Source organism: Diadema antillarum, unplaced genomic scaffold, assembly GCF_040938485.1.
Source record: "Diadema antillarum isolate AM-2024a unplaced genomic scaffold, OU_Dant_1.0 seq00001301_RagTag, whole genome shotgun sequence".
Classification (NCBI taxonomy): Eukaryota; Metazoa; Echinodermata; class Echinoidea; order Diadematoida; family Diadematidae; genus Diadema; species Diadema antillarum.
This window is the reverse complement of record NW_027272079.1, coordinates 715,210-735,998: the sequence shown is the minus strand read 5'-3', so window position 1 is coordinate 735,998 and position 20,789 is coordinate 715,210. Positions and strand designations below refer to the sequence as shown.

At 38.7% G+C, this 20,789-nt stretch overlaps 1 protein-coding gene across 1 annotated transcript in view; it reads left to right on the top strand.

Annotated features, from left to right (window-relative positions):
* The first annotated feature begins 1,864 nt into the window (after positions 1–1,864).
* LOC139708105 (dynein axonemal heavy chain 3-like) overlaps positions 1,865–20,789 on the top strand; it is a 115,674-nt gene continuing 96,749 nt past the window's right edge. The window contains exons 1-12 of the mRNA XM_071620083.1: positions 1,865–1,983; positions 4,256–4,357; positions 5,727–5,949; positions 7,054–7,141; positions 9,103–9,259; positions 11,468–11,657; positions 14,902–15,097; positions 15,713–15,838; positions 18,017–18,212; positions 19,202–19,381; positions 19,533–19,669; positions 19,974–20,258. Coding sequence (XP_071476184.1) covers positions 1,942–1,983; positions 4,256–4,357; positions 5,727–5,949; positions 7,054–7,141; positions 9,103–9,259; positions 11,468–11,657; positions 14,902–15,097; positions 15,713–15,838; positions 18,017–18,212; positions 19,202–19,381; positions 19,533–19,669; positions 19,974–20,258 — 1,922 coding nt within the window. The 5' untranslated portion in view covers positions 1,865–1,941. The remainder of the gene's footprint in view (positions 1,984–4,255; positions 4,358–5,726; positions 5,950–7,053; positions 7,142–9,102; positions 9,260–11,467; positions 11,658–14,901; positions 15,098–15,712; positions 15,839–18,016; positions 18,213–19,201; positions 19,382–19,532; positions 19,670–19,973; positions 20,259–20,789) is intronic.

The window sequence follows — 20,789 nt, the reverse complement described above, 5'->3', positions numbered from 1 at the left end:
ATTGGAACACATCAGTGAAACTTTGGGGAAAATCGGACAATCCGTTCAAAAGTTATGAATTTTTAAAGTATCTGAACAGTCACTGCTGGATGAGAAGACTACTAGAGTGTATGATGTCACATGCGTACAACGATACAAGGAAGATATAAAGAGAATTAAAAAAAATACTTTTTGAAAAAAAGTGCACATTTCCTCGACTCGTCATTGACGTATGTTAAGGGTAATATTATTCCCCTTGCCTTCTGAAAAAGGGAAGTCAAGTGTTCTTTTATTATGCGAGAAAAGTGAAAATATCTTGAATTGTCCTGATATTTTCTTTATAAAGTTGTACTCATGTGACATCACAAGCTGTAGTAGTCTTCTCATCCAGCAGTGACTAAGCAGAAACTTCAAAAATGCATAACTTTTAAACGGATTGTCTGATTTTCCTCAAACTCTTGCTGATGTGTTCTATTAATATTGCTGCATTCACTCAATCCACATGTCTATGAAGGTGAACTTGTACTTTAAGGTAGAATGATATCTTGATCTGGATTATTATTGAACAATGAAATTTGCCTATAAAGTGATAGTATTTAAATAAACTTCGTGTATTAATTGTTACAATGGATTTCATGAACGCTGTCTGTTAAGCAATCAAACAGAAAAGGCATGCACACTAGGGTGTACATAAGGGATATTTCTCCTCCCACACGAAGGTGATTTTACATTTTCAGACCTGAAATTCAGCTATCTGGTGCAAACTTCTGGTGCAATACATGGAATTTTTTCGAGTTCCCCAACCCCCCCCCCCCAAAAAAAAAATGTTAATGGAAATAGTTTGGACTTTTTTTTCAGGAAAGTGTTAATAGCAAAATCACGACATTTAGCTCTTATTCCGCGTGTGCATCATGTGTGTGTATGTACAAAGTCTGATGAGATAAGAGGGGGAGGGTGTGGGAGTAAAATCAATTGATAAAGCGATCTGAAGCACACTTTTTGTGAGAAGTTCGGGTAGTGTGATTTTTCCCCATTTTTTCTTTTTTTTTCACGATCCAAAAGTGTGTGTGTGTGTGTGTGGGGGGGGGGGGGGGGGGGTGCAGCCCCCAGGCCCCCCCCCCCCCGGTTCCGCGGCCCTGCGAAAATAAATGAATTGAATTGAATTGAATTGAAATTGTAAAGAGAAAGAAATGCTTCATTTTCTGATTAATGAACCCCGTACATTGCCTTTTCGGATTAAGCCTTGTTTTGTTTTCTGTCTCTTTCAAGTAACATAACTTAAAAAAAGTTAAAAAGTTAACATAAAATGTCATTAACATTTTCGAATAAAAAAAAAACTGTTTCGTTTTCAAATTGAAGACCCCTGACAAGGTATAGTAATCTAGGAATGACTGCGGATTCTCTGTGGTGGTGGGTTAACTGAGCCAACTCAGGACGAGTTGTTTGGCTCCCGCGCCCTGGCCCATGGCAACCAACATCCCCGGATGTTAAATAACCTAGTGCAAGGACGCCATCGACGGACAAGATGGACGCCGCCATGTATACACTAGACACAACGACGACGTTGTGTGAAAGATGATTGAAAGATTTGTTCGAGGAGATCAGTATCACGGGATGTGGCAGCGCGGTTTCACATATCTAAAGAGCTAATTACGCTATATAAGTATAAGTATAAAACCAGAAATTGTGCTGGTAACCTGGTCGAGACTGTGCAAATCTACCTTTTCTACAGACTTACACTGTGTACTTTCGTCATCGGTGTTGTCAGTTTGATGCCTACACACCGCCGCGGGTACTGGGCGATCGCGGCGGCGACTGCCATGGTGTTATGGTTATGCTGCTGTGACCCGAGCCGGCCTCTACAAAATTTGTCATATTTGTCAAATTTACTTCTACAATAGGATCGACAGCGTCAAAACCTCGGCATTTATCCCTGTCATTAAGTTCGCCCATCACTTCAAAATGGAAAGATCGGGGAATGCTACCGTTGCTGAAAGATTTAGGGTAAAAAATGTGGAATCTTAATCAACTTTTCAAAAAGTCTAAGTTCACTCTAACGAACGGTAACGTTAAGTAAAGTCAAACTAACGACTAATGTTAGATTTCTAACTAACTGTTAGGCCCCTACACTGTAGTTAATGTGCTGTTAGACTCCAGTGGATCTAGGCTAAGTAAGTGATATAAGATGTTATTGTTTGTAGATAGTCTATGGTTAATCTTGTAGTTGTATGGTTAACTAGGTGTTCAGTGTGTATACTTACTTTACTTTACTTTACTTTTCCGGAACGATGGTGTAGGACAGAGCCTGTCGACACACAAATGTTTTCACAACAGTAGAAACTTAAAATCACATTTTGCATGAAATTTTGCTCTTGTGTAAGGAAAGTAAATTTACTCTGAGTCTGAATTCACAAACCTGTGTTGATAATACGATTTGAGGGACACGCTCTAGAAACCTAGTAACTGCTTCACAAGTGCACAGGGTGTTATTTTGAATTTGATGCAACCCACTTGGGTGCACTGTTTTACGGCATAATACCTTGAATATACCCCCTACCCTCTGTTGCCGATACGTATGACGAAGTGCACGTAATGCTTTTCTAACATTATAACATGCAATCAACATGCAATTTTGCATCTAATCTATATGGTGGCAATGGTAGGCATATCATTGTTTTTCTGTTGGTTAGTGCTGCTAATGTTTATTATAATTTTTTTCCAGTGATATTTGGATACCGTAGTTATGGGTAAACTCGGCCTAGCGGGTAAAGTCGGCCCCCAGCGCACGCGCAGTACAACTACTAATGTCCAGCATAGCTCTCGCAGTGCAGCTATTATAGCTGCAGTGCGAGAGCTATTGGACATTATTGTATAGACCACCTAGTCAGGTATCCTATTACCGAACGCGTACTTTGTCAATGGAGCGCGTACAACAACTCGAATACGCATTTATTGCACTACGCGCTGTTATCTCACAGGGGAAGCCAGTGCCCAAAATTGCTAAGCTGCAGCAAAACACAAAACAAAATGTAATTTACCTCAAATTTACGTAATAATTGCTAAAATTTCGATGTTCGTTGTCCTGCATTAATAAGCATTGACCGAAAATACAATGTACAAATTTTCCCATACAGAGGGCGCACGTTCGGTAATACAATACGATTTGCGTCGGTAAAAAGAGACAACTTTTGTGGAAGGGCTATTTGAAATACGGATTTTTTCTAGAAGTTGGCTTATTTTTCAAGTATTTTGTTACAGCTAACGTCATCAGCATTTCAATTATCTATAAGGATATTTTCGGCTGAATTATTGCATAATATTGCCCGTTTGGAGCATTAAAACAAAAATCGTTCGGTAATAGGATACACCTCCATACTGCGCGCGCTGGGGGCTGAGTTTACCCAAAACTATCGTATATCAAATCCCCAGTGAAGAATAATAAAAAAAAAACGAATATTCTCATGCGTGCATTGATTGTTCTGTATGCGCTGCTTACGGGCAATGCTATCGTAGAGGTGTGTCGGATGTAGGTTTCAATGACAGTATATTTCTACAGTGTCAATGTTTTGGACACCTACCATACTGTACAAAGTAACTTCTAACAAAGTTAGCATACAGGTGTACATGTTGTGGGCCATGTTGGCTAGGAGATCTGACTTTACCTTTTACCTTCATGTCTTTTCATACTTGTGCCATTATTCAGTTTTCTTATCAGTTGAATGGATTCAATTGCCACAGAAAATTTGATTTAGAATCTAGACTGTGCAACCATAAAAAAAAAGAAAGAAAGAAAAAAAAAGTCCCACATGACTACGGTACGAGAAAGGAAAGTTGTGGTCAGAAGGACTTTTACTACCGGTAGACTTACGTAGGCTACATTTTGTAAGCAGTACATTTACTCCTAGGTAAATGTGCAACATACCTATCCTTCCCCCTTTTTAATTTAGGTACCTATACTTCCCCCTTTTTTAGTGGGGGGGGGGGGGGAGGAGGGGAAGGGGGAGTTGGGTAGATCTACAGAAAGAAAGTGGTGTATAAAGTGTAGATGTTTATTTTTAACATCAGTGTCATGTGGTGCAACCCCTGCAAGACTACAGCGGATTTTGCCTCTAACAACTGCAGCAAAAGTAATCAGTACCTATGCAGCCAGTGAGCTTTAAGAAATTGATTTTTGTCTTAAAAGTGTTTTTTTTTTTTTTGTGCTGAATAAACAGTACTTTAAGAATAGATTAGCAGTGTCTTTAAGTTTGTATGTTTTTGCCTCTGCTTTCTCCAGCTGACCCATACACCCATGCTGAGCTGCAGTCAGACGCGGGGTCTGCCAGGACTCCCACCCCTCCCTTCAGAGGTTGCTGATAAGCCCTCTGACCTTTACCAGGTAACTATTGTGTAGTCATGGCAATCAACCCATTGCAACTGTGTTATCAGGCACATAGAAATACAATTTACCTGAAGATTGTAATGTACAATGTATACAGCCATTACTGGATTTTTTTTTTTCATACTGAAACTAAAGAAAAATGGAGGCACACAGATAAAGTGAATACAGCAGGTAGACTGATACACACTGCATACAAAACCTATATCTTAGAAAATTGGATTTTATTGTCCTAGTGATGTGTTAAGGAATGCTATTAGCATGATATACATTGTACTTGTACACCTGCAGTGTAATCGGTTCTTTCAAACACAATATTACTATACATGTACACCCTTGTGTATCGACAATGAAAAAAAAAAGTCCCAGTATGATCAACTGCTTTTATAATGTGAAAGAATATGTGGTAACTAACATGCAGGTAGAAATTCCTTCAGTTTTATCAGTATTACTGTTTCTTTTATAAGTATAATCTGTGCACCTACAATATTGCAAAACTTTGCAATTACATACACTTAGCATTTTGAATTTTGAGTTTTACAAGTTGCATTTTTTTCCTCTGTTTTTTTCTCTGTCATTTTTGTATTTTGGGAAGATCTTCAGATACCTCAGGGAATGTAAGGTACCAAACTGTCCTTTGAAAGAAAAAAAAATCGTATGTCTTTACAGATATTTTGGATGCAATATGAAATGTACAGTGGCTTAAAGGCACATGGTCCTGGTGGTTTAGTCGAATGCGTACGCGGGTGCACGGCGCAAGTTTCCTTTAGAGACCTATGCTATCGACTCCTCTTTAGCGCTTATGCTTTGACCCATTTCCCCAAGTCTGAAGAAGTCCTATCCACTGTAGTCAGTGGTCCGATCACAGTTCAGCTCATGATTTGACTGAGGGGGTTGGCAGCTGTAGCAAACTTCTTTTGTGATGCCATACTAAGAAGCACATCAGCAAGCTGCCTGGCATCACTACAGACTGCGTGACGTGCAGAAAAGACAACGAAGGCAACGTTACCTACATTGTAGCAACACCTACATTGTACATGCTTTACTCTTGATGACTGCTCAACTTCGGCAATCTTCGTATCATGCTAACGGTGATTGGCAGTATCATCCAGCAGCGCCCTCACACCCACCGGGACTATGCGCCTTAAAAGTAAAGTATTAGGAAATATGTCTCATATGCATGCATACATTTAATTACTAATGATGTATGCAGACTTAACAGGAACCAATGCTGGGTGATAGATATTACCTCTGCCACAGAGCTCTGTACCTTTATTCAAGGAAGCAAAAGTAATTTGTCTCAGCAGTCGAACATGTTTAGACACCATGCATCTTGTTATTTCTTGCTGACTCTGCTACACCTGGGCAGATTGTCCTGAAGCACAGTGAGCACCCACCCATCATGCAAGGTAACTCGTGGACCCTGGCTGCCCCATTCAAGGAGCAGAAGTTCCACCGCACACCCAGCGAGTCCATTGCCAACAACTACACGCCCAGTGCCAGTCACCTCAAGCTGAAGAGCCTGCCCAAGGCTATGCTGGGCCGTGCTGCCACCCAGGCTCACATGACGCGCAAAAGGAGTCACTCGCCACGTATCCTTTGCATTTTCATTGCTGAAATGAGAAATAGATGGTTAGCAGTAATCAGAGGTCTGACCTGCCAGTTCGCTCAGCATATACCTGAATTGGGAATGTGTGCGAGTACCGTATACTTGAGACGTGAATTTGATGGATGTTTTATGCACATATCTACTATGTATGTATTATTTTCTATACAGTTGTGAATGTGTTTGAGAAAATGATAGCTGTACTTTTTTCTAAGGAGGACAAATATTTCATATCAAAGTTTAGTCATTATATGACATTTAGTGTACATGTGTGAGTATATGGATTATTATTTTGCAAAATCAACTCACCAATTGAGAAATGAATATGTCTTTGTGATGACATATATTCTGCCAAGTTGATTTCATGAAAAGTTTGATGTTGTCATGGCAACATCAATCATCTTGCCAGGTTAGGTTCTTAAAAAAAGGTATATTTCATCATTGCAACTTATTCTCTTGCCAATTCAAAAAAACCCACAAAACAAAAAACATGTCATCAAGGTGACGAAAGTGATCGAGCCAAAGTCGACATCCCTGAAAGTTAAGTCATCGTTGCAACATAGTGTACAACTACATCAATATGCTAAGTTTGACTGTGCAAAAAATCTTGTCATCATGAGCGATTTAACCTATCTTTCCAAGTCAACCACATTGTATGAATTTTTTTAAAATTTATATGCCAAAATTACTTTCCATATATAACAACTGTAGCTTTATATGCAATACTTGTTAGGCTATAACTGAATTTCAATGTAACGAAAGAAAACTGCTTGTCCCAAGGATTTCATCATAATGGGAGTGGCAGTAGTTAATATAATCCAAGTCATTTTTTTTTTCTTTTCCTCCCACTTTTCATTCCACGTCTCGTTATTGGGGCCTTAGCTTTTCTGGTGTGATGTTTCTTCTATCCCATTTAATCACCAGACAGTGAAACTTACTAGACAGCAATGTTTTCTTTGTGGATATTTTCTATTTGCTTATCTGTCATTAATCTACATTGTATTTTCTCTAGTTTGATGTTTATGTTACGAGATACAATGATGCAATGTACCTGCCAAGTTTATTCCTTGACAGCTAAATGCATCAACAGCCTCCTCAAAGTCACCTAGGAATGGGGCAATGCTAGATATGTCTCCAAGGGCCAAGACATTTGTTGGCAGGAGAGCAAACCAAAATGGGTGAGTACTCATTGTTTGTGTGTGTTTTCAGTGATAGCGGTTTTCACGTCGTGTCAGGGTTGTGGGAAGTCCAGACGATTTTTGTGATTTCACATCATGTTATGATGTACAGTGCACTCCTGTTACAACGAACACGGTTATAACGAAATTTCGTTATAACGAAGTAAAACTTCTGGTCCCAAAATTAACACCATTAAAGCCTATGGTACAAAATTTGCTTATAACGAACACGGTTATAACGAAATTTTCGTTGTAACGAAGTCTTTTCCAAGTGCCACTGACAAAGAAAAAAAAAAGAAATGTGCTCCGTTTTAACGAAAGGCAAATTGCTTTCGAAAATACGTAGCGGAAAAAGCATTTATAGTGTCTCTGCACATGGGCGAATGCTTCACATCAGTGTGTGTTCGCTCCTTGTGTCACGCACAGTTTCTGAGGGGAACTTGCGTTTAATATTGTAATACAGTTATCCCATCACATTTCACATAGCTTTCCAGTGAATGATGAGTATTCATCAAACATAATATGATATACATGTGTGGTTTCCTTGTTTTCGTTATATATTGTATTTGTTCGGTTATAACGAAATTTCGTTATAACGAAAGAAAACTGCCTGTCTCGAGCATTTCGTTATAACGGGAGTGCACTGTAGTACATAAATCGACAGTGCCATGTATAGATTTGTGGAATTTGTTGTGGTCCTTGAGCATATTAACCAACACTCCAAAAAACCCAGAACAAATTACACTGAACAAGGATGGTGACATCACATATTCCAGTAATTTAGCAATGTAACTCCATTACAGTTATACCACTTGCTCAACAACATCCATGCATGCTTTCTTCTTTTGTTCTGCTTCCATGAGCACCTGATCCTGCATTCTGATGGGCAGCTGCTATATCATCGTCCTTGTTCTCTGTGATTTGTTATGAATATTGAAATCATTCTTTTTACTTATCCTGATCACTGTATTCTGTAACTGTGGTCCCAGTATAACAATTTACAGATGCAAAAATGCAAAAGTCTGAAAATCATCTGGAGTTGCCCTTTTATGATGATAAGATGATGCATCCATGACTGATTTGTGTAATGATGAAAGAAATGAGGGTGAGCAAGATTTATATCCAGTATATGATAATAATAATCTTTATCAACACAGTAAACAGATGCTCTGATAATTGGTTGTGTAGCTCATTTCTTTCAATCACTTCTCCATTTATAATCAATGCTTGATATGCGTCATTACATGCCTATCTTAAATGTTTATCTACGAAAAAATGGAGTCGCTAAAGTCTAATATTACATGGATGTATACATGTATATAGCAATGTATTTTTATATATAGTATATATAGCATACACATGATATGTATGCACTCTGAACTTTTGTTGAGTTTGAGTTCAGTCTTCATTGAGATTTTAATTATTGTACATCACTTTCTACCATGCCCCTATTCTCCACAAGTGTTGCTTAAGCTGTATACGTATCAGCGCTCTCCTTGACAATGCATCTCCAGGGCAATGCACTACGCGCATGACGCGCATAGTTTTGTTATGTTATGGTGTTGTGATTCATGTTTATCATTGTCTATCATTGTCTTTACACTGAGGAAGGTCTGAGGCAGAACGAAAATTTTGTAATAAAAAACTTCTCGCTGGATCCATGGCGTACTTGAGACTCTTTCTTTTCATAATTACAACAGTATGAAATATATTTTTTTCTTTTTTTTATTCCCAATAACCTTGGGAATGACCTTTTCCCCACATGATAGAAGTTCTCTAGCAAACCTTCACTATGCTGTACCACTTTCGTGCTAAAGGAGTTTGTGGCTACATTCAAAAGCTTCAGACTTTTTGTTGTTGATTGAACTACTTGTGATTTGCTCCCGTGATAAAATCATATGCGAATTTATTTGTATGAGTGTCTTCTCTTCACTGCCCCTCTGTTTTGGGTTTTTACACAGACAACAGAATGGCCACTCTAACGGACATGCGAATGGTCATGCACATCAGCTGCCACCTAGCCGACCTATGACCCCAAAGGAGCAGATGTCTGTCATTCTCGGTGTGGAGCAGGAGGCAGAGAGGTCGCTTGGCAACCCTACTGAGAGAGACATGGAGGTCAGCACAGAAGTGTTTGTTCATTTGTTTGCTTTGTCCTTTTCACTTTTGAGATACATTTCCTCTGGCTGTGCTACCAGGAATGACAGACACTCAAGTTAGATCTAACTTCTTGATGCTTCTTCCAAATATGATTTTTTTTTGCCTTTCTTTCTTTTGAGAGACGGTTTTGACCAGAGGTTTTATGATAGCTGATTTCTCAGCCATGGGCAGAATTTTTGAATTCAAAAGGAAGAGGAGTAAATTTCAGATTTTATTTCACTGAGGATGATATGTAGCATTTTTGCTCACTTCACTCTTGAATTGTCATATGGCACCATGCGCCCAGTTGATCCCCCTAGAACTGACGAGTACCAGTCACCTTGGGCGGACCAGGAGGGGTCCGTATCATTCTCCCATTTTCCAGGTGGTGTGTGATAGTGGATTGTACACCAATTTGGAAGTGATGGTTGGATATGGCAGGAGACACTTTGGATGTGGCAAACAAAAGTTTGAAAGTCTGTGACAGCCCTTACCCCGTTGAAGATAGACTGAATTTTCTATAACACGCATTTCCCACAGACACCTGCCCAATTATTCTTGGGACTCGTTCTCGACGAGCTATTACCTGTAGAAGAGATACAGGGTGTGTGTGTGTGTGAGTGAGTGTGTGTGTGTGTGTGTGCGCGTTGGTGGATGGGTTCAGGGGTGGATAAATAGTTATATGCATTTGAGGGGGGGGGGAGGGAGGGTGGGGGGGGGGGAGGAGAAAAAAGAAAAAGCAATAGGACGCCCTTCCTGGTAAATAGTGTATTTTTTATTTTCAGAGGACACACATACCAAGATATTTCTGTTGCCATAAATAGCATTTACACAGCCAACAGCTAATGTCTGATATGTTTAGAGCACCACCGTACATTCAACCAGGAAGCATGCCAAGAAACTGATATTCTGATTTGCCTTGACTGATACAATTTACGCAAACATTGAAGTGGAGTAGTTTTGTTAGGCCTTTTCTTTATGTCTGGCCACAAGTAGCGAAAGTAAGTTCAGAGTGTCTGAACTCTGAGAGAGGGAATTTGATTGTGCTTGTTTATACATGGTGTGTTAGTATTTTTCACAACATGGAATTTCGTAGAATGGCTGTGCCAGGAAATGTAAATATTTATACAAATTTCAGTTTTTCCCTTTCATGTACATGTATGTGATCATGTACAAATGTATATTAGCCCATAGATGTTTGATTGTTATACACTAGCTTCATAGTTTTGATTGAGAAGAGCATTGTTAGCAGTTAACTGAAGATCTGATGCAGCAATGCTTTTGTTTTTGTTTTCACGAGAGCCGTATGCAGGGGCGGATCCAGGGAGGACCGCAACCGGTGCACGCCCCCCCCCTTTATTTTTTGTTGAAACAAAAGAAATAAAAAGAAAAAAATGGGGGAGGGGTGCGTGCACCCCCCCCCCCCCGTAATTTTGTAAACGCGCCCCCTCTTTACGGAATTCCTGGATCCGCTCCTGCGTATGTCATGGGAAATATTGGAGTAAGATTATCCAGAGTAGAGGGGAAAAGATGATCTGATCTGTTGAGACTAGTCACAAATACAGCTTGTGTACTTTGGTCATGTTTCCTCATTCAGCTTGGAGTCATCCAGGGTTGTGGCTATTGGTTATGATATGACCTGACAAGACCTGCATTATGCTGTGATGCACTGTAAACAAAAGGGTATAAATAGAGTACATATATGCCTGTTGTTATCTCCTCCTGGCTATTACCTCCTGGCTATTCTCCCCACCCCCCCCCCCCCCCCCACTTTGCTGTACTTTTCAGTGTTGGTGCTGTTCTAATCCTTGGAAAAGTACTGTAAAATTGGAAATTTTCGCGGTGTTGAAATTTTTGCGCATTTCGCGCAACCAGAGACTAGCGCGAAAACAAAAAGCATGCAAATATTTTTGCTTGCCATATGTTCCTGTATGTCTTGATTCCGCATAATTAAAAACACGCAAAACTCTTCTTACCCGTCCAAGCGCGAAAAATTAGTCGCATGAAAATATCCACTTTTACAGTAGAGTGAGTAAACCATTGGAGAAGGGGGGGGGGGAATGGCTTGTTTGAAGAGTTTATTGTGTATTGCATGGAAAAATTGTTTAAATACTATCCATTTTGTCAGTTTCCTGCAAATATTGTATGTGTCCAGTTCCTCTCTCTCTCTTTCTGCCCCTCCTGCAGAGATATTACTACTACATCACCAAGGGCATACAGAAGCACATGGTGGCCCCACCCCCTCCAGCTATGATGGACAATGTCAAGCAACACATTCCCGAGTTCCTGTTGGAGGAGGCACAGCTGAGCACGATGAGGGAGGAGCTTCAAGAGGAGATTATCAGAGACTACGACTTCAGCTCCAGGAAAGCTATAAGTGAGCAAATTGATAAGCAGGAAAAAGAAAATGGAGTTATGTGTTGTGAATGCTATTCTGTTCCTAGTGATGACCTAATTTTACTTTTTGTAACTTCACCTTCCAAAGGAGGAGAGACTATGGGATTTATTTATTTATTTATTGTTTTTAATCATTGCATCTGTTTTCCATGCACGCAATGAAAATACGAAACAAAATGATAAAAAACTCAACTTGATTGGACTTTGTTGATGCTTGACACAGATATGCTAGAGAAAGTTCAGATGTACTTACTGCATATAGTATGTATTTAGGACACAACACATGTATGGCATTTCCAGCCTAGAGTTAGGGAAACTAGCTCAATTTCCATGTGATAAGATGGCTAAAAATACGTTGGGAATAATGTATACCCTTTGCAAGTACAGGATGTTAAAGGGCCAGCCAGTGTGTCTATGTAGGTCAAGATGAATAAACCTCCCAAAACACAGTGTGTATAAATGTTGGGCTATATTTATACTTAGCATGTGGGATCAATCAATTCTTTTTACTTCCTATAGCACTTTTTGAAGTAACTACCCCAAATTTCCAGTCTCTGCTGCAACAGAGCAAAATGTATCCTGAAAATGACATGCTGCGACCTTGAGATAGATATTGAACCATGCTTACAAGGGAGTTGTCATATGAAAGTGCGCTAGACCTCTTTCACTGCAAGAGTGCATGGAATGTATATATGACCCTAGTTAATACTTTGAGGGTCAAAGATTTGATTCCCACATGTCATTTTGTGAGACTTTCCAGTGAGATAGAGACCTATCGTTTGCTTAGAATAGTGATTTGTTTTGTGAAAATGCTAAAGCATTAGATTGTTGGTAACAATTTACTCGATTTGTGAAGTGCTCTGTTTTTTGAGCTGAGCAGAAACTGTCATGGGCCATTAAAAAAACAGCAACAACAAACCATGCTGGAATATTTTGCTTTCCAATGAGGCAACAAGTTTTTGACTTGGAAAAGAAATATTTAATTTTTCACCAATGGCAGCTGACACTACAAATGAAGTCATCATTTTTTTTTTTTTTTTTTTTTTGGTGAAATTGCTGAAATTCAGAAGGAGGACAGACATATTTACATGGTGAAAAAAAAATATGTGCCTTTTTGTTATTCAGTGAACATCTGAACATAATCGATTCTTTCCAAGCCCTAACTTGCAATATCTTCAAACAGAAAGTATTGCTTAGCCATGCAAACCACTCACTCAATTTATAAAAGGCTACGGTGATACATGCGAAAGGGAAAGTTAAGTGATTAATACATTAATGTTGTAGTTCTGAATAGATTTTTAATAGTTAGGTGAGATGTCATATGTATAGGCGTTGGTCTGTTTCTGTTTCTGTTCTGGCTCCGTTGTTATACTCAGAGTTAACTATACTCAGAGTTAACTGAATTTAAAAAGCATTTATTTGCATATCACTTCTATTTTTTTTAATACAATTTTTGTCAGAAAAATACAACTTTGGGGTTTGAAGAAAACAGTTTTGAAATACAGAGCTTGACAGGTCTGCTCAAAGATCCATCTGTACCTGTCTTGAATGTTTGATTGTAAGCATCTCTTCAAAGAGTAATCTCTTTGCATTAATTGCTGTTTTAGGGGCCTTCCAACATACTTATCACACTTAGGAGCCGATAAACCAATGCCTAGTTCCCCAAACCGAAGCTCTGTCTTGATTTGGAGAGTGAAAATTAACCGCACCTTCAAAACTGTCCACTTGCTGTAAACAAGTCAATAAAATCAAAATGTTTTCCCACACTTGATTGGCATAGTTGTAGCCTTTAATAGCCCTGCACTTAATTGGTCCTTGTGCTGCTGGCACCAATCTCAGCCTAGAGCTGGTTATAAAGACCTTTAAGTTGAGACCGATATTGAGAGGGATATTGAGAGGGGAAATCCCTGGCAATGCTAGAATGACTTTAATTAAGATATTGGAGAAGCTTAATGAGGAGGTTACAACCACAGAGTTGAATACCTGGCTTTCACATATATGTGCTTGTGTTGGCACAGTACTTCAGCCATGAAGGCAGTTTCTTATGGGCTGTTCCTTTTCCTTTGTGTGTTTTATTTTACTTTGTTTTTTTTATGTATTTCTCTCTAAATTTGCCTTTAGAAGTATCTGCTCTATATTGTGATGGTCTAGTTACCACTTGTTGATAGTGATGTCCATCCCTCTGTCCAGGATCTGTGCATGATTTTATATTTAGTCATGCAGTTTACCTGTTAAAGAGGAATTCCAGTCAATAAAAGTTTCATCAAAATTGGATAAAAGATGGAAATTATAAAATTGTTAAGTTCTGCTAATTTCTGCAGGATAGTTCTCATACCATTAATATGATATGCAAATGAGTGAAGTGATGATGTCATTACCTCACAATTTTTGATTGATTGTATACAAAAAATGAGGAAAATTCAATGTTTCTGTTATCAAAAGTGTAAAACATGATGTTACTTTAGGTGGAATAGCTTCAAAATAATGATCAGTTAGATATATTATGATTTTTCAACTAGGGCATTATGGGTAATTGTGTTTAAATGGAAGACTGGAAATGTCAAAATTTTATGACATGTTTTGAGGGGATGACATTATCACTTCCCTATCTACATACTCATAGTGACCATTCAAGATCTTTTTACTGAAGAAAATAGCAAACCTTCAAAATGTCATAACTTCCTTATTTTTTATCCAATTTTTACTAAATTTTCATTGTTGTGCCAAGAAAATTTTGCTCCCTCTTTTTAAACTAATTTTCAACAGCACTAGAATTCCCCTTTTACTATAAGATGTGAGGTTAAAGTAGAACTACTAGATAAGAATCAAATCTTTCCTTTTCTTTCACAAAAAATGCTTGCTAGGGGCAGCTGGAACTAATTATGATGGGCATTTGCATGTTGAAAGTATGGCGATATATCTTTTGCAATTTTTCTCCTACCATTTTCCTGAAAGGATCAGACAGTTCATTGCTATTAGACCACCGGACTGTTTATGAGTCATATGATTGGTGGAGTATTTACAGTATGTGCTCTGTCCATGTTGCTGATTCTCCCATACAATACCTACAAGTTTACCATGCACTGCTTGAATCAGGTTTTTCACCTCTGTGGACTGCAGTTGGTTAGTTTTTTATAGGCAATTGTGATATAAACCTGCTTATATCATCCTCATTGTTCCCTATTCACATCCAAATACACACACCCATTCTTGCAATCTTGCAGTTGATTACATCCTGAAAGACCCTGAGGAGAAGACACGCCTACATATCAGCTGGATCCCGCGGCCCTTCCCGCACCGTATCATCAGGGCCCCCGTCCCCTGGCACCACTCCTACCAGACGCACAAAGAGATCAACTGCCAGCATCTCTTCATCACCAATGTGATCATGTTAGAACTGCAGAATCTGTGGTATGACAGGTGAGTACAAGAGCGCCTTCAGAGGATGGGGTCTCCCGGGGACCACGTGACATGGAGACACGTATGGCCATTACTGTGCGCTGAAAAGATCATAGTCACCTCCCCAGCAACATTTGTGCTTACGATTGATGGATTGCCAGCGGGATGCCTGCAGCTATGGCAACTGCCACTATTGCATCAATGCCAAACCTCTTTCAGAAATAATGCATTGGAATGAGAGGTTGTATGATGCAATGGGAAAAGTTGTCTCATCCTTGAATGGTTCAACAAAACAACTAATAGCAAAAAAAAAAAAATAGCAATTTTTTTTTTAATGTAAGTGTCTGCAAATTATGCAGTGTGCATAATTATCTTTTAAACTGTCTCTTAATCTCCTAAAGGGTCACATCTGTCAAATAACTTCCTTTTGATATAATCATGAAAGGAATATTGTTTTCACAACATGAAGTACATCAAAAGCACTATTGACTCATGCATCCTCCAGGTCTAACTGGAATTTTTTCCCCCAAATTTAGCAGAAAACCATGGCACATGTACCTGTATAACTGGACAGCAGGGACATATATTATGGCACTTGCATACTAAGCTATGTTGTATATTGTTTGTGTTTTGTAGCTTTTGCAGGGAGCGGTTTGTTCGTCTGAAGGACCTCCTCAACACAGAGCTCCCTCTCTTGCCGAGCGAGTTCGAGTCCCTGATCAAACAGCATTGTGCTGATGCCAGGAAGATCCTACAAACTTCGTAAGTGGCTCAGCTCTATTCATATGGCTAATAATTCACACTGTTAGGGCAAAGAAAAACAAAACATTTTGGCCGGGAATGCTATGTCCATTTTTACTTCCCTCTGTTCTGTTCGTATGGCCAATTGCTCACAGTGATTGGACAACAAAACAAACAATCTGACCAGGGATGCCATGTCAACACTGATTGGACAACGAAACAAACAGTCTGACCAGGGACGCCGTGTCCATTTTTCCTTAGCTCAGCTCTTTTGATATAGTTGATATCTCACACTGATTGGACAAAAAAATAAAACAAAACCCAAACAATCGGACCAGGGACGTCTTCTCCACTTTCCTTCTCTCATCTCTATTGGTATTGTTAATAGCTCACACTGATTGGACCAAAACAAAATAAACAATCTAACCAGGGACGTCATGTCCATTTTTCCTTAGGACGAGGAAGGGAGAGAAGAAACTATATGAGAACAAAGAAATCCTCTAAGAAACTAAATCTGTAATTGTGATACATAATTGTCTCAGCCTGTGTAATACGATCTCTTCTTGCACTTGTTAAAGTGAAAATGAAGCACTTTATAGGCTCATATCCAATTTCCATACTCATTATAACTTGATGGTTCCTTTGCACCCATTACCATTGCTTTTATAATGTAGTTTTGTTTTGTAAGGTCTTCTGGCAGAGAAAATAAGGCATCATGTATCCTGGATAAAAACATGCAGGTCTTTTGTCCCCCCACTTTGTATTATTATTATTATATTTTTCAGTGTAGTTCACTTCAATTTCTTATCAGAGGCTTAAATTATGGAGATTGTATTCAGTTATATGTTGCCATCATGGTGGGTAATCAACTTGAATGCAGAATGAATTTCTAGTGTATCTCAATAAAATCCACATATGACAAATTAGCCTTGGCTTAGGATCTGGTGACTTAAACAAGGCAGTGTTTACCTCTTTACTTCTCAGAACTTGTAGTAACTGCAATGTAACAAAAAAAAAGTCATCCTGAAAAACAATAGATAAAACAAAATATCAACACATAATATGATGTGAGTGTTGCATATATGAATATGTATGCTATAGAGACACTTTGCAGATTTTTCAAATTAAGATGTCATGTGCACTTGCTCATTCAACCCACTGTGCACATTTACTGCATTGAACAGAATGGAGCTGGCTTGTGATGAATGAGTTGGATTTCCGTACTGAGTATATCAGGCCTAAATTTCAAGGTTGTCATGCATCTGAAATCATCCATTATTTACAAACTAAGGTTGTGCTTAAAAGAACTTTACAATTCACGCCCAGGGAGCATGATGATGCATTGGTAGTAATATAATTATGGTGTATCTCTTGTAAAATGACCCAGTTGTAGAATGAGGATGGGCTGTTGTGGATTAATTAGACGCAAAGAAATTGCATTATAACGTATGTAATTAAGAGCAGTGATAATGAGAAGACTTACTTTGCATTATGCAGCTTTGGAGGGGCATTTCATGAAGTGTTTTGTCCCCCAGATTTGTCGGACAAATTTGCTGTCAGCCAATCAGATGTAAGGAGATTTGAGTAGCTGATAACAGTTTGTCAGAAAAAAATATCTGACAAAACACTTCATGAAATGTCCCCCCTGATGGGATCGATCCAACAATGTTTACTTGTAATATAATGTCAATTTTGTACCTCCATGATTGGACATAGCCTCACTAGACTTGCCAATGTAAAACTACACACCTCCAAATCTTTATAGAGACTGTGATTTCTGTACACTGAAGTAACTTGAAGGGGCATGAAGTTTTTTTGTGTGTATGTGTGTGTGTATGTGTGTGTGTGTGTGTGTGTGTGACTGAAATTTCTTATGTTTTCCAGGCTCTCTTTCTAATTCTATCTGCACCCATATAATGGATTTAGGATAACTGAGGATATACATATAAGATTTATTTCTTTGGGTTGTACGAAATCGCTGATAAATTTCCGTTCAATGTTTGAAGGATTGTTTTCTTTTTAACAAGATGAGCATTCCTTAATATCAAAATACTGGAGACAACATTGTCAAGTGCCCTGCATAATCAGTGCTGCTCTTGGAAAATTCAGAAGTACAAAATTGTAGTTTGCGTACCCTACAAATTTAACCCGTGCATCTTCCATGTGATTGCTTGGCTCCGGTGTGCATCCGGTCTGCAGGTGGATCCCTACATGTGCTGAGATGTTCATGGACAAGAAGGACCTGTGGGCCCACCTAGTCCCATCCACAGACACAGACTCCACCCAGCGGGTGCAGGAATTCTTTGCCTGCGTCGCTGCACTCATGTCTATCCAGCTCAGGAGCATGGTCATCAACTCCCTTTCCGACTTCTTGGACTTCTTCAAAATACACGAGGTCAGTTTATTCCTTATATTTTCACAATTTGCTAGCTACACATTATGATTTTTTTTCTCTGTCTTTGTGTACTGTAAGATTTTACCCTGCACATTATTGTTTCCCCTGTGTTTTCAACACAACACAAAATGACTTTTGACTTGAGAATTGTTTCTCTCCATCCTGTTAAGCGTTTTGTCACATTTATTTAATTTCCAATTTTGTTATACACTTTGGTATTTCTTACCTGCAGTTACTTTTCTTTCTAATAGTGTACTGTGTAGAATCACTTTTGTCAGATATACTATGTATTATATAACATATTTTGCAACAAACATAGACATGGACAGAAAAGAGCATAGATCAGACATGCATTAATATATCATATAGAATTGCATGGAATCATTCATTTATGCATTTTGATTAATGTGGTAGTTCATATCTTTATATATTTCCTTCATATTACTTGTTTGGAAAACAATTTTCAGTTGCATCAATGAAGCGTTAGCGCAAAATCTTCAAATTTCTGCTGACTGTAGAAGTGGAAACTTTCGCATAATTAATGTTTTCAAAGGATCAATTTCAGCGAACATCACTAATTTGTAATTTAGTGGATGATTCTTGTATATAATTTCATATTGACATATAAACTCGTGTGCTTTTATTTTTGCAGCAGATCTGTGAGGTGCAATATTGTTGAAAATTTCTACGTCATGAAATATTTTTTATTTTACTGTAACTGTCCAAGAATGTATCATGGCCAGATGTTCTGATTGTATGTTAAAACTACATGCAATGATTTTTTTTTTTATTCATCAGCAGTTTGATTCATATGATTAGTCATACTTTTGTCTGTATCATTTCCTCATATTTTCTTGTTTGTATACCTATTACTCCTCAAGTAGTCAAAAATTATTCAGAAATCTATATAAACACTTACTTGTGTGTTTGCTTCAAACCTGCATATGTATTCAAGTACTTATTCATTTATTTGTATTTTTTTGTGTCAGGCTGGAAATGACTTTGAGGATGAGTACAGGGAGCTGCAGTATGTGATGCCTCAGATCATGATCATCAAACTGAGAGTGGAGGAGCCGAGGATTGCCTTTGACCCGGCGTTTGTGGAGTGCCGGAACATCATCCTCCGCTGCTTCTCCGAGATCATCACATCAGCCGAGGGTCTGCAGAGGGTAGGTGCTAGTGCTAGTCAATTCAAGTCAAATCAAATCAAATTTTATTTCCAATATCACAATTCATTAAAGTGCAATATAAACAAAGCGATGCAAATACAAAATACCTGACCTATCACAGCTGTTTATAATGAAATTTTCATTTGCGCAGGTCGAGTGTGCCATCTTCCCGCAGATGGCTAACCAAAAGCTCCTGCTCCGCCCTGTCAAACTTGAAGAGCCGCTGGTGACCGACTTCATAGACAAGGCCATGGAGATTTTTAAGCACAACACTGTGGGACCCACTAGGTACGTGTTCTAACGATAGCTCCCTTATTACTCAGACCTATCTCTCTTATTTCAGTAAATGTGCTGGATTACAGATTTAGGTCTTGGACTCACTGTATTGCTACATTGTTCATAGCAAAAGAAGTAATTAGTGTCTTTCTTCAAAACAGTCAAAATTATAATTCGAGTCTGATGTTTTGATTCTATTCATAGATTAAATGAAGGTGTTGGGAAACAATTTTAGGTTTATCTAGTTGCCATACAACACAACTTATTTACCTTATTTTTGTTTGTGTTTCCTTGTTTTGTCTTTCTCTCTTCGCAGGTACTTGAACATGTACAAAAAGTATAACGACCTCTTGAACCAGAAGGCTGACGCCGATGTCACAGCCTTCCTAAAAGAGACACATTCCCTGCAGGGGTTCATCAAGAAGATCGGCAGCTACCAGCAGCTGAAGGACGAGATCTCGTCCCTGCGGATCACTGTCCCCCTCAGCATGTTCTGCCTGGACTGCAAGATGCTCAACAAGGACCTGTGCGACCGGGCGCAGAAACTCAAGGAGCGCCTCATCACCTTCGAGGTGGACGAGAATCGCACCCTCAACAAAGGGTAAGCAGCAGTGTGTCGCCCCTCGTGTCACTACGGACTGGCTTCAGAGAATGCAGTAGAAGTTGATATAAATATGCAGATATGATATGATAAAGTCATCTATTAATCGAGTATTTTTGTTCACATCAGATGTGATATTGATTATTTCATTGAGTTGATGTGTGTTTCTCTTTCTAGAGTGTTTGAAATAGTAGGTTCATGCATTGATTGATTGATTGATTTTCCGTATAAAAACAACAACGGCTGGATGGCCCATATTCAGCGATGCCAATATGGCATTGCTGGTCTTCCATGGGGTCCAGAACATGGAAGTTATACAAATACAATGTGAAATTATGAAATACATACTCTTGTAAAAATGTAGATATTTGAAATACATAAGTTGAGAGAAAGAAAGACAACAACAACATCGACTAGCGAATAGCAAAAGAAAAGGATACAAAGGAAAGGGAGGGGAAAAATAGTAAATCATAACTTTCAATAACCTGCACTAATTCAAATAATGCAGGGATATCCTGTTTGTGCTAATAT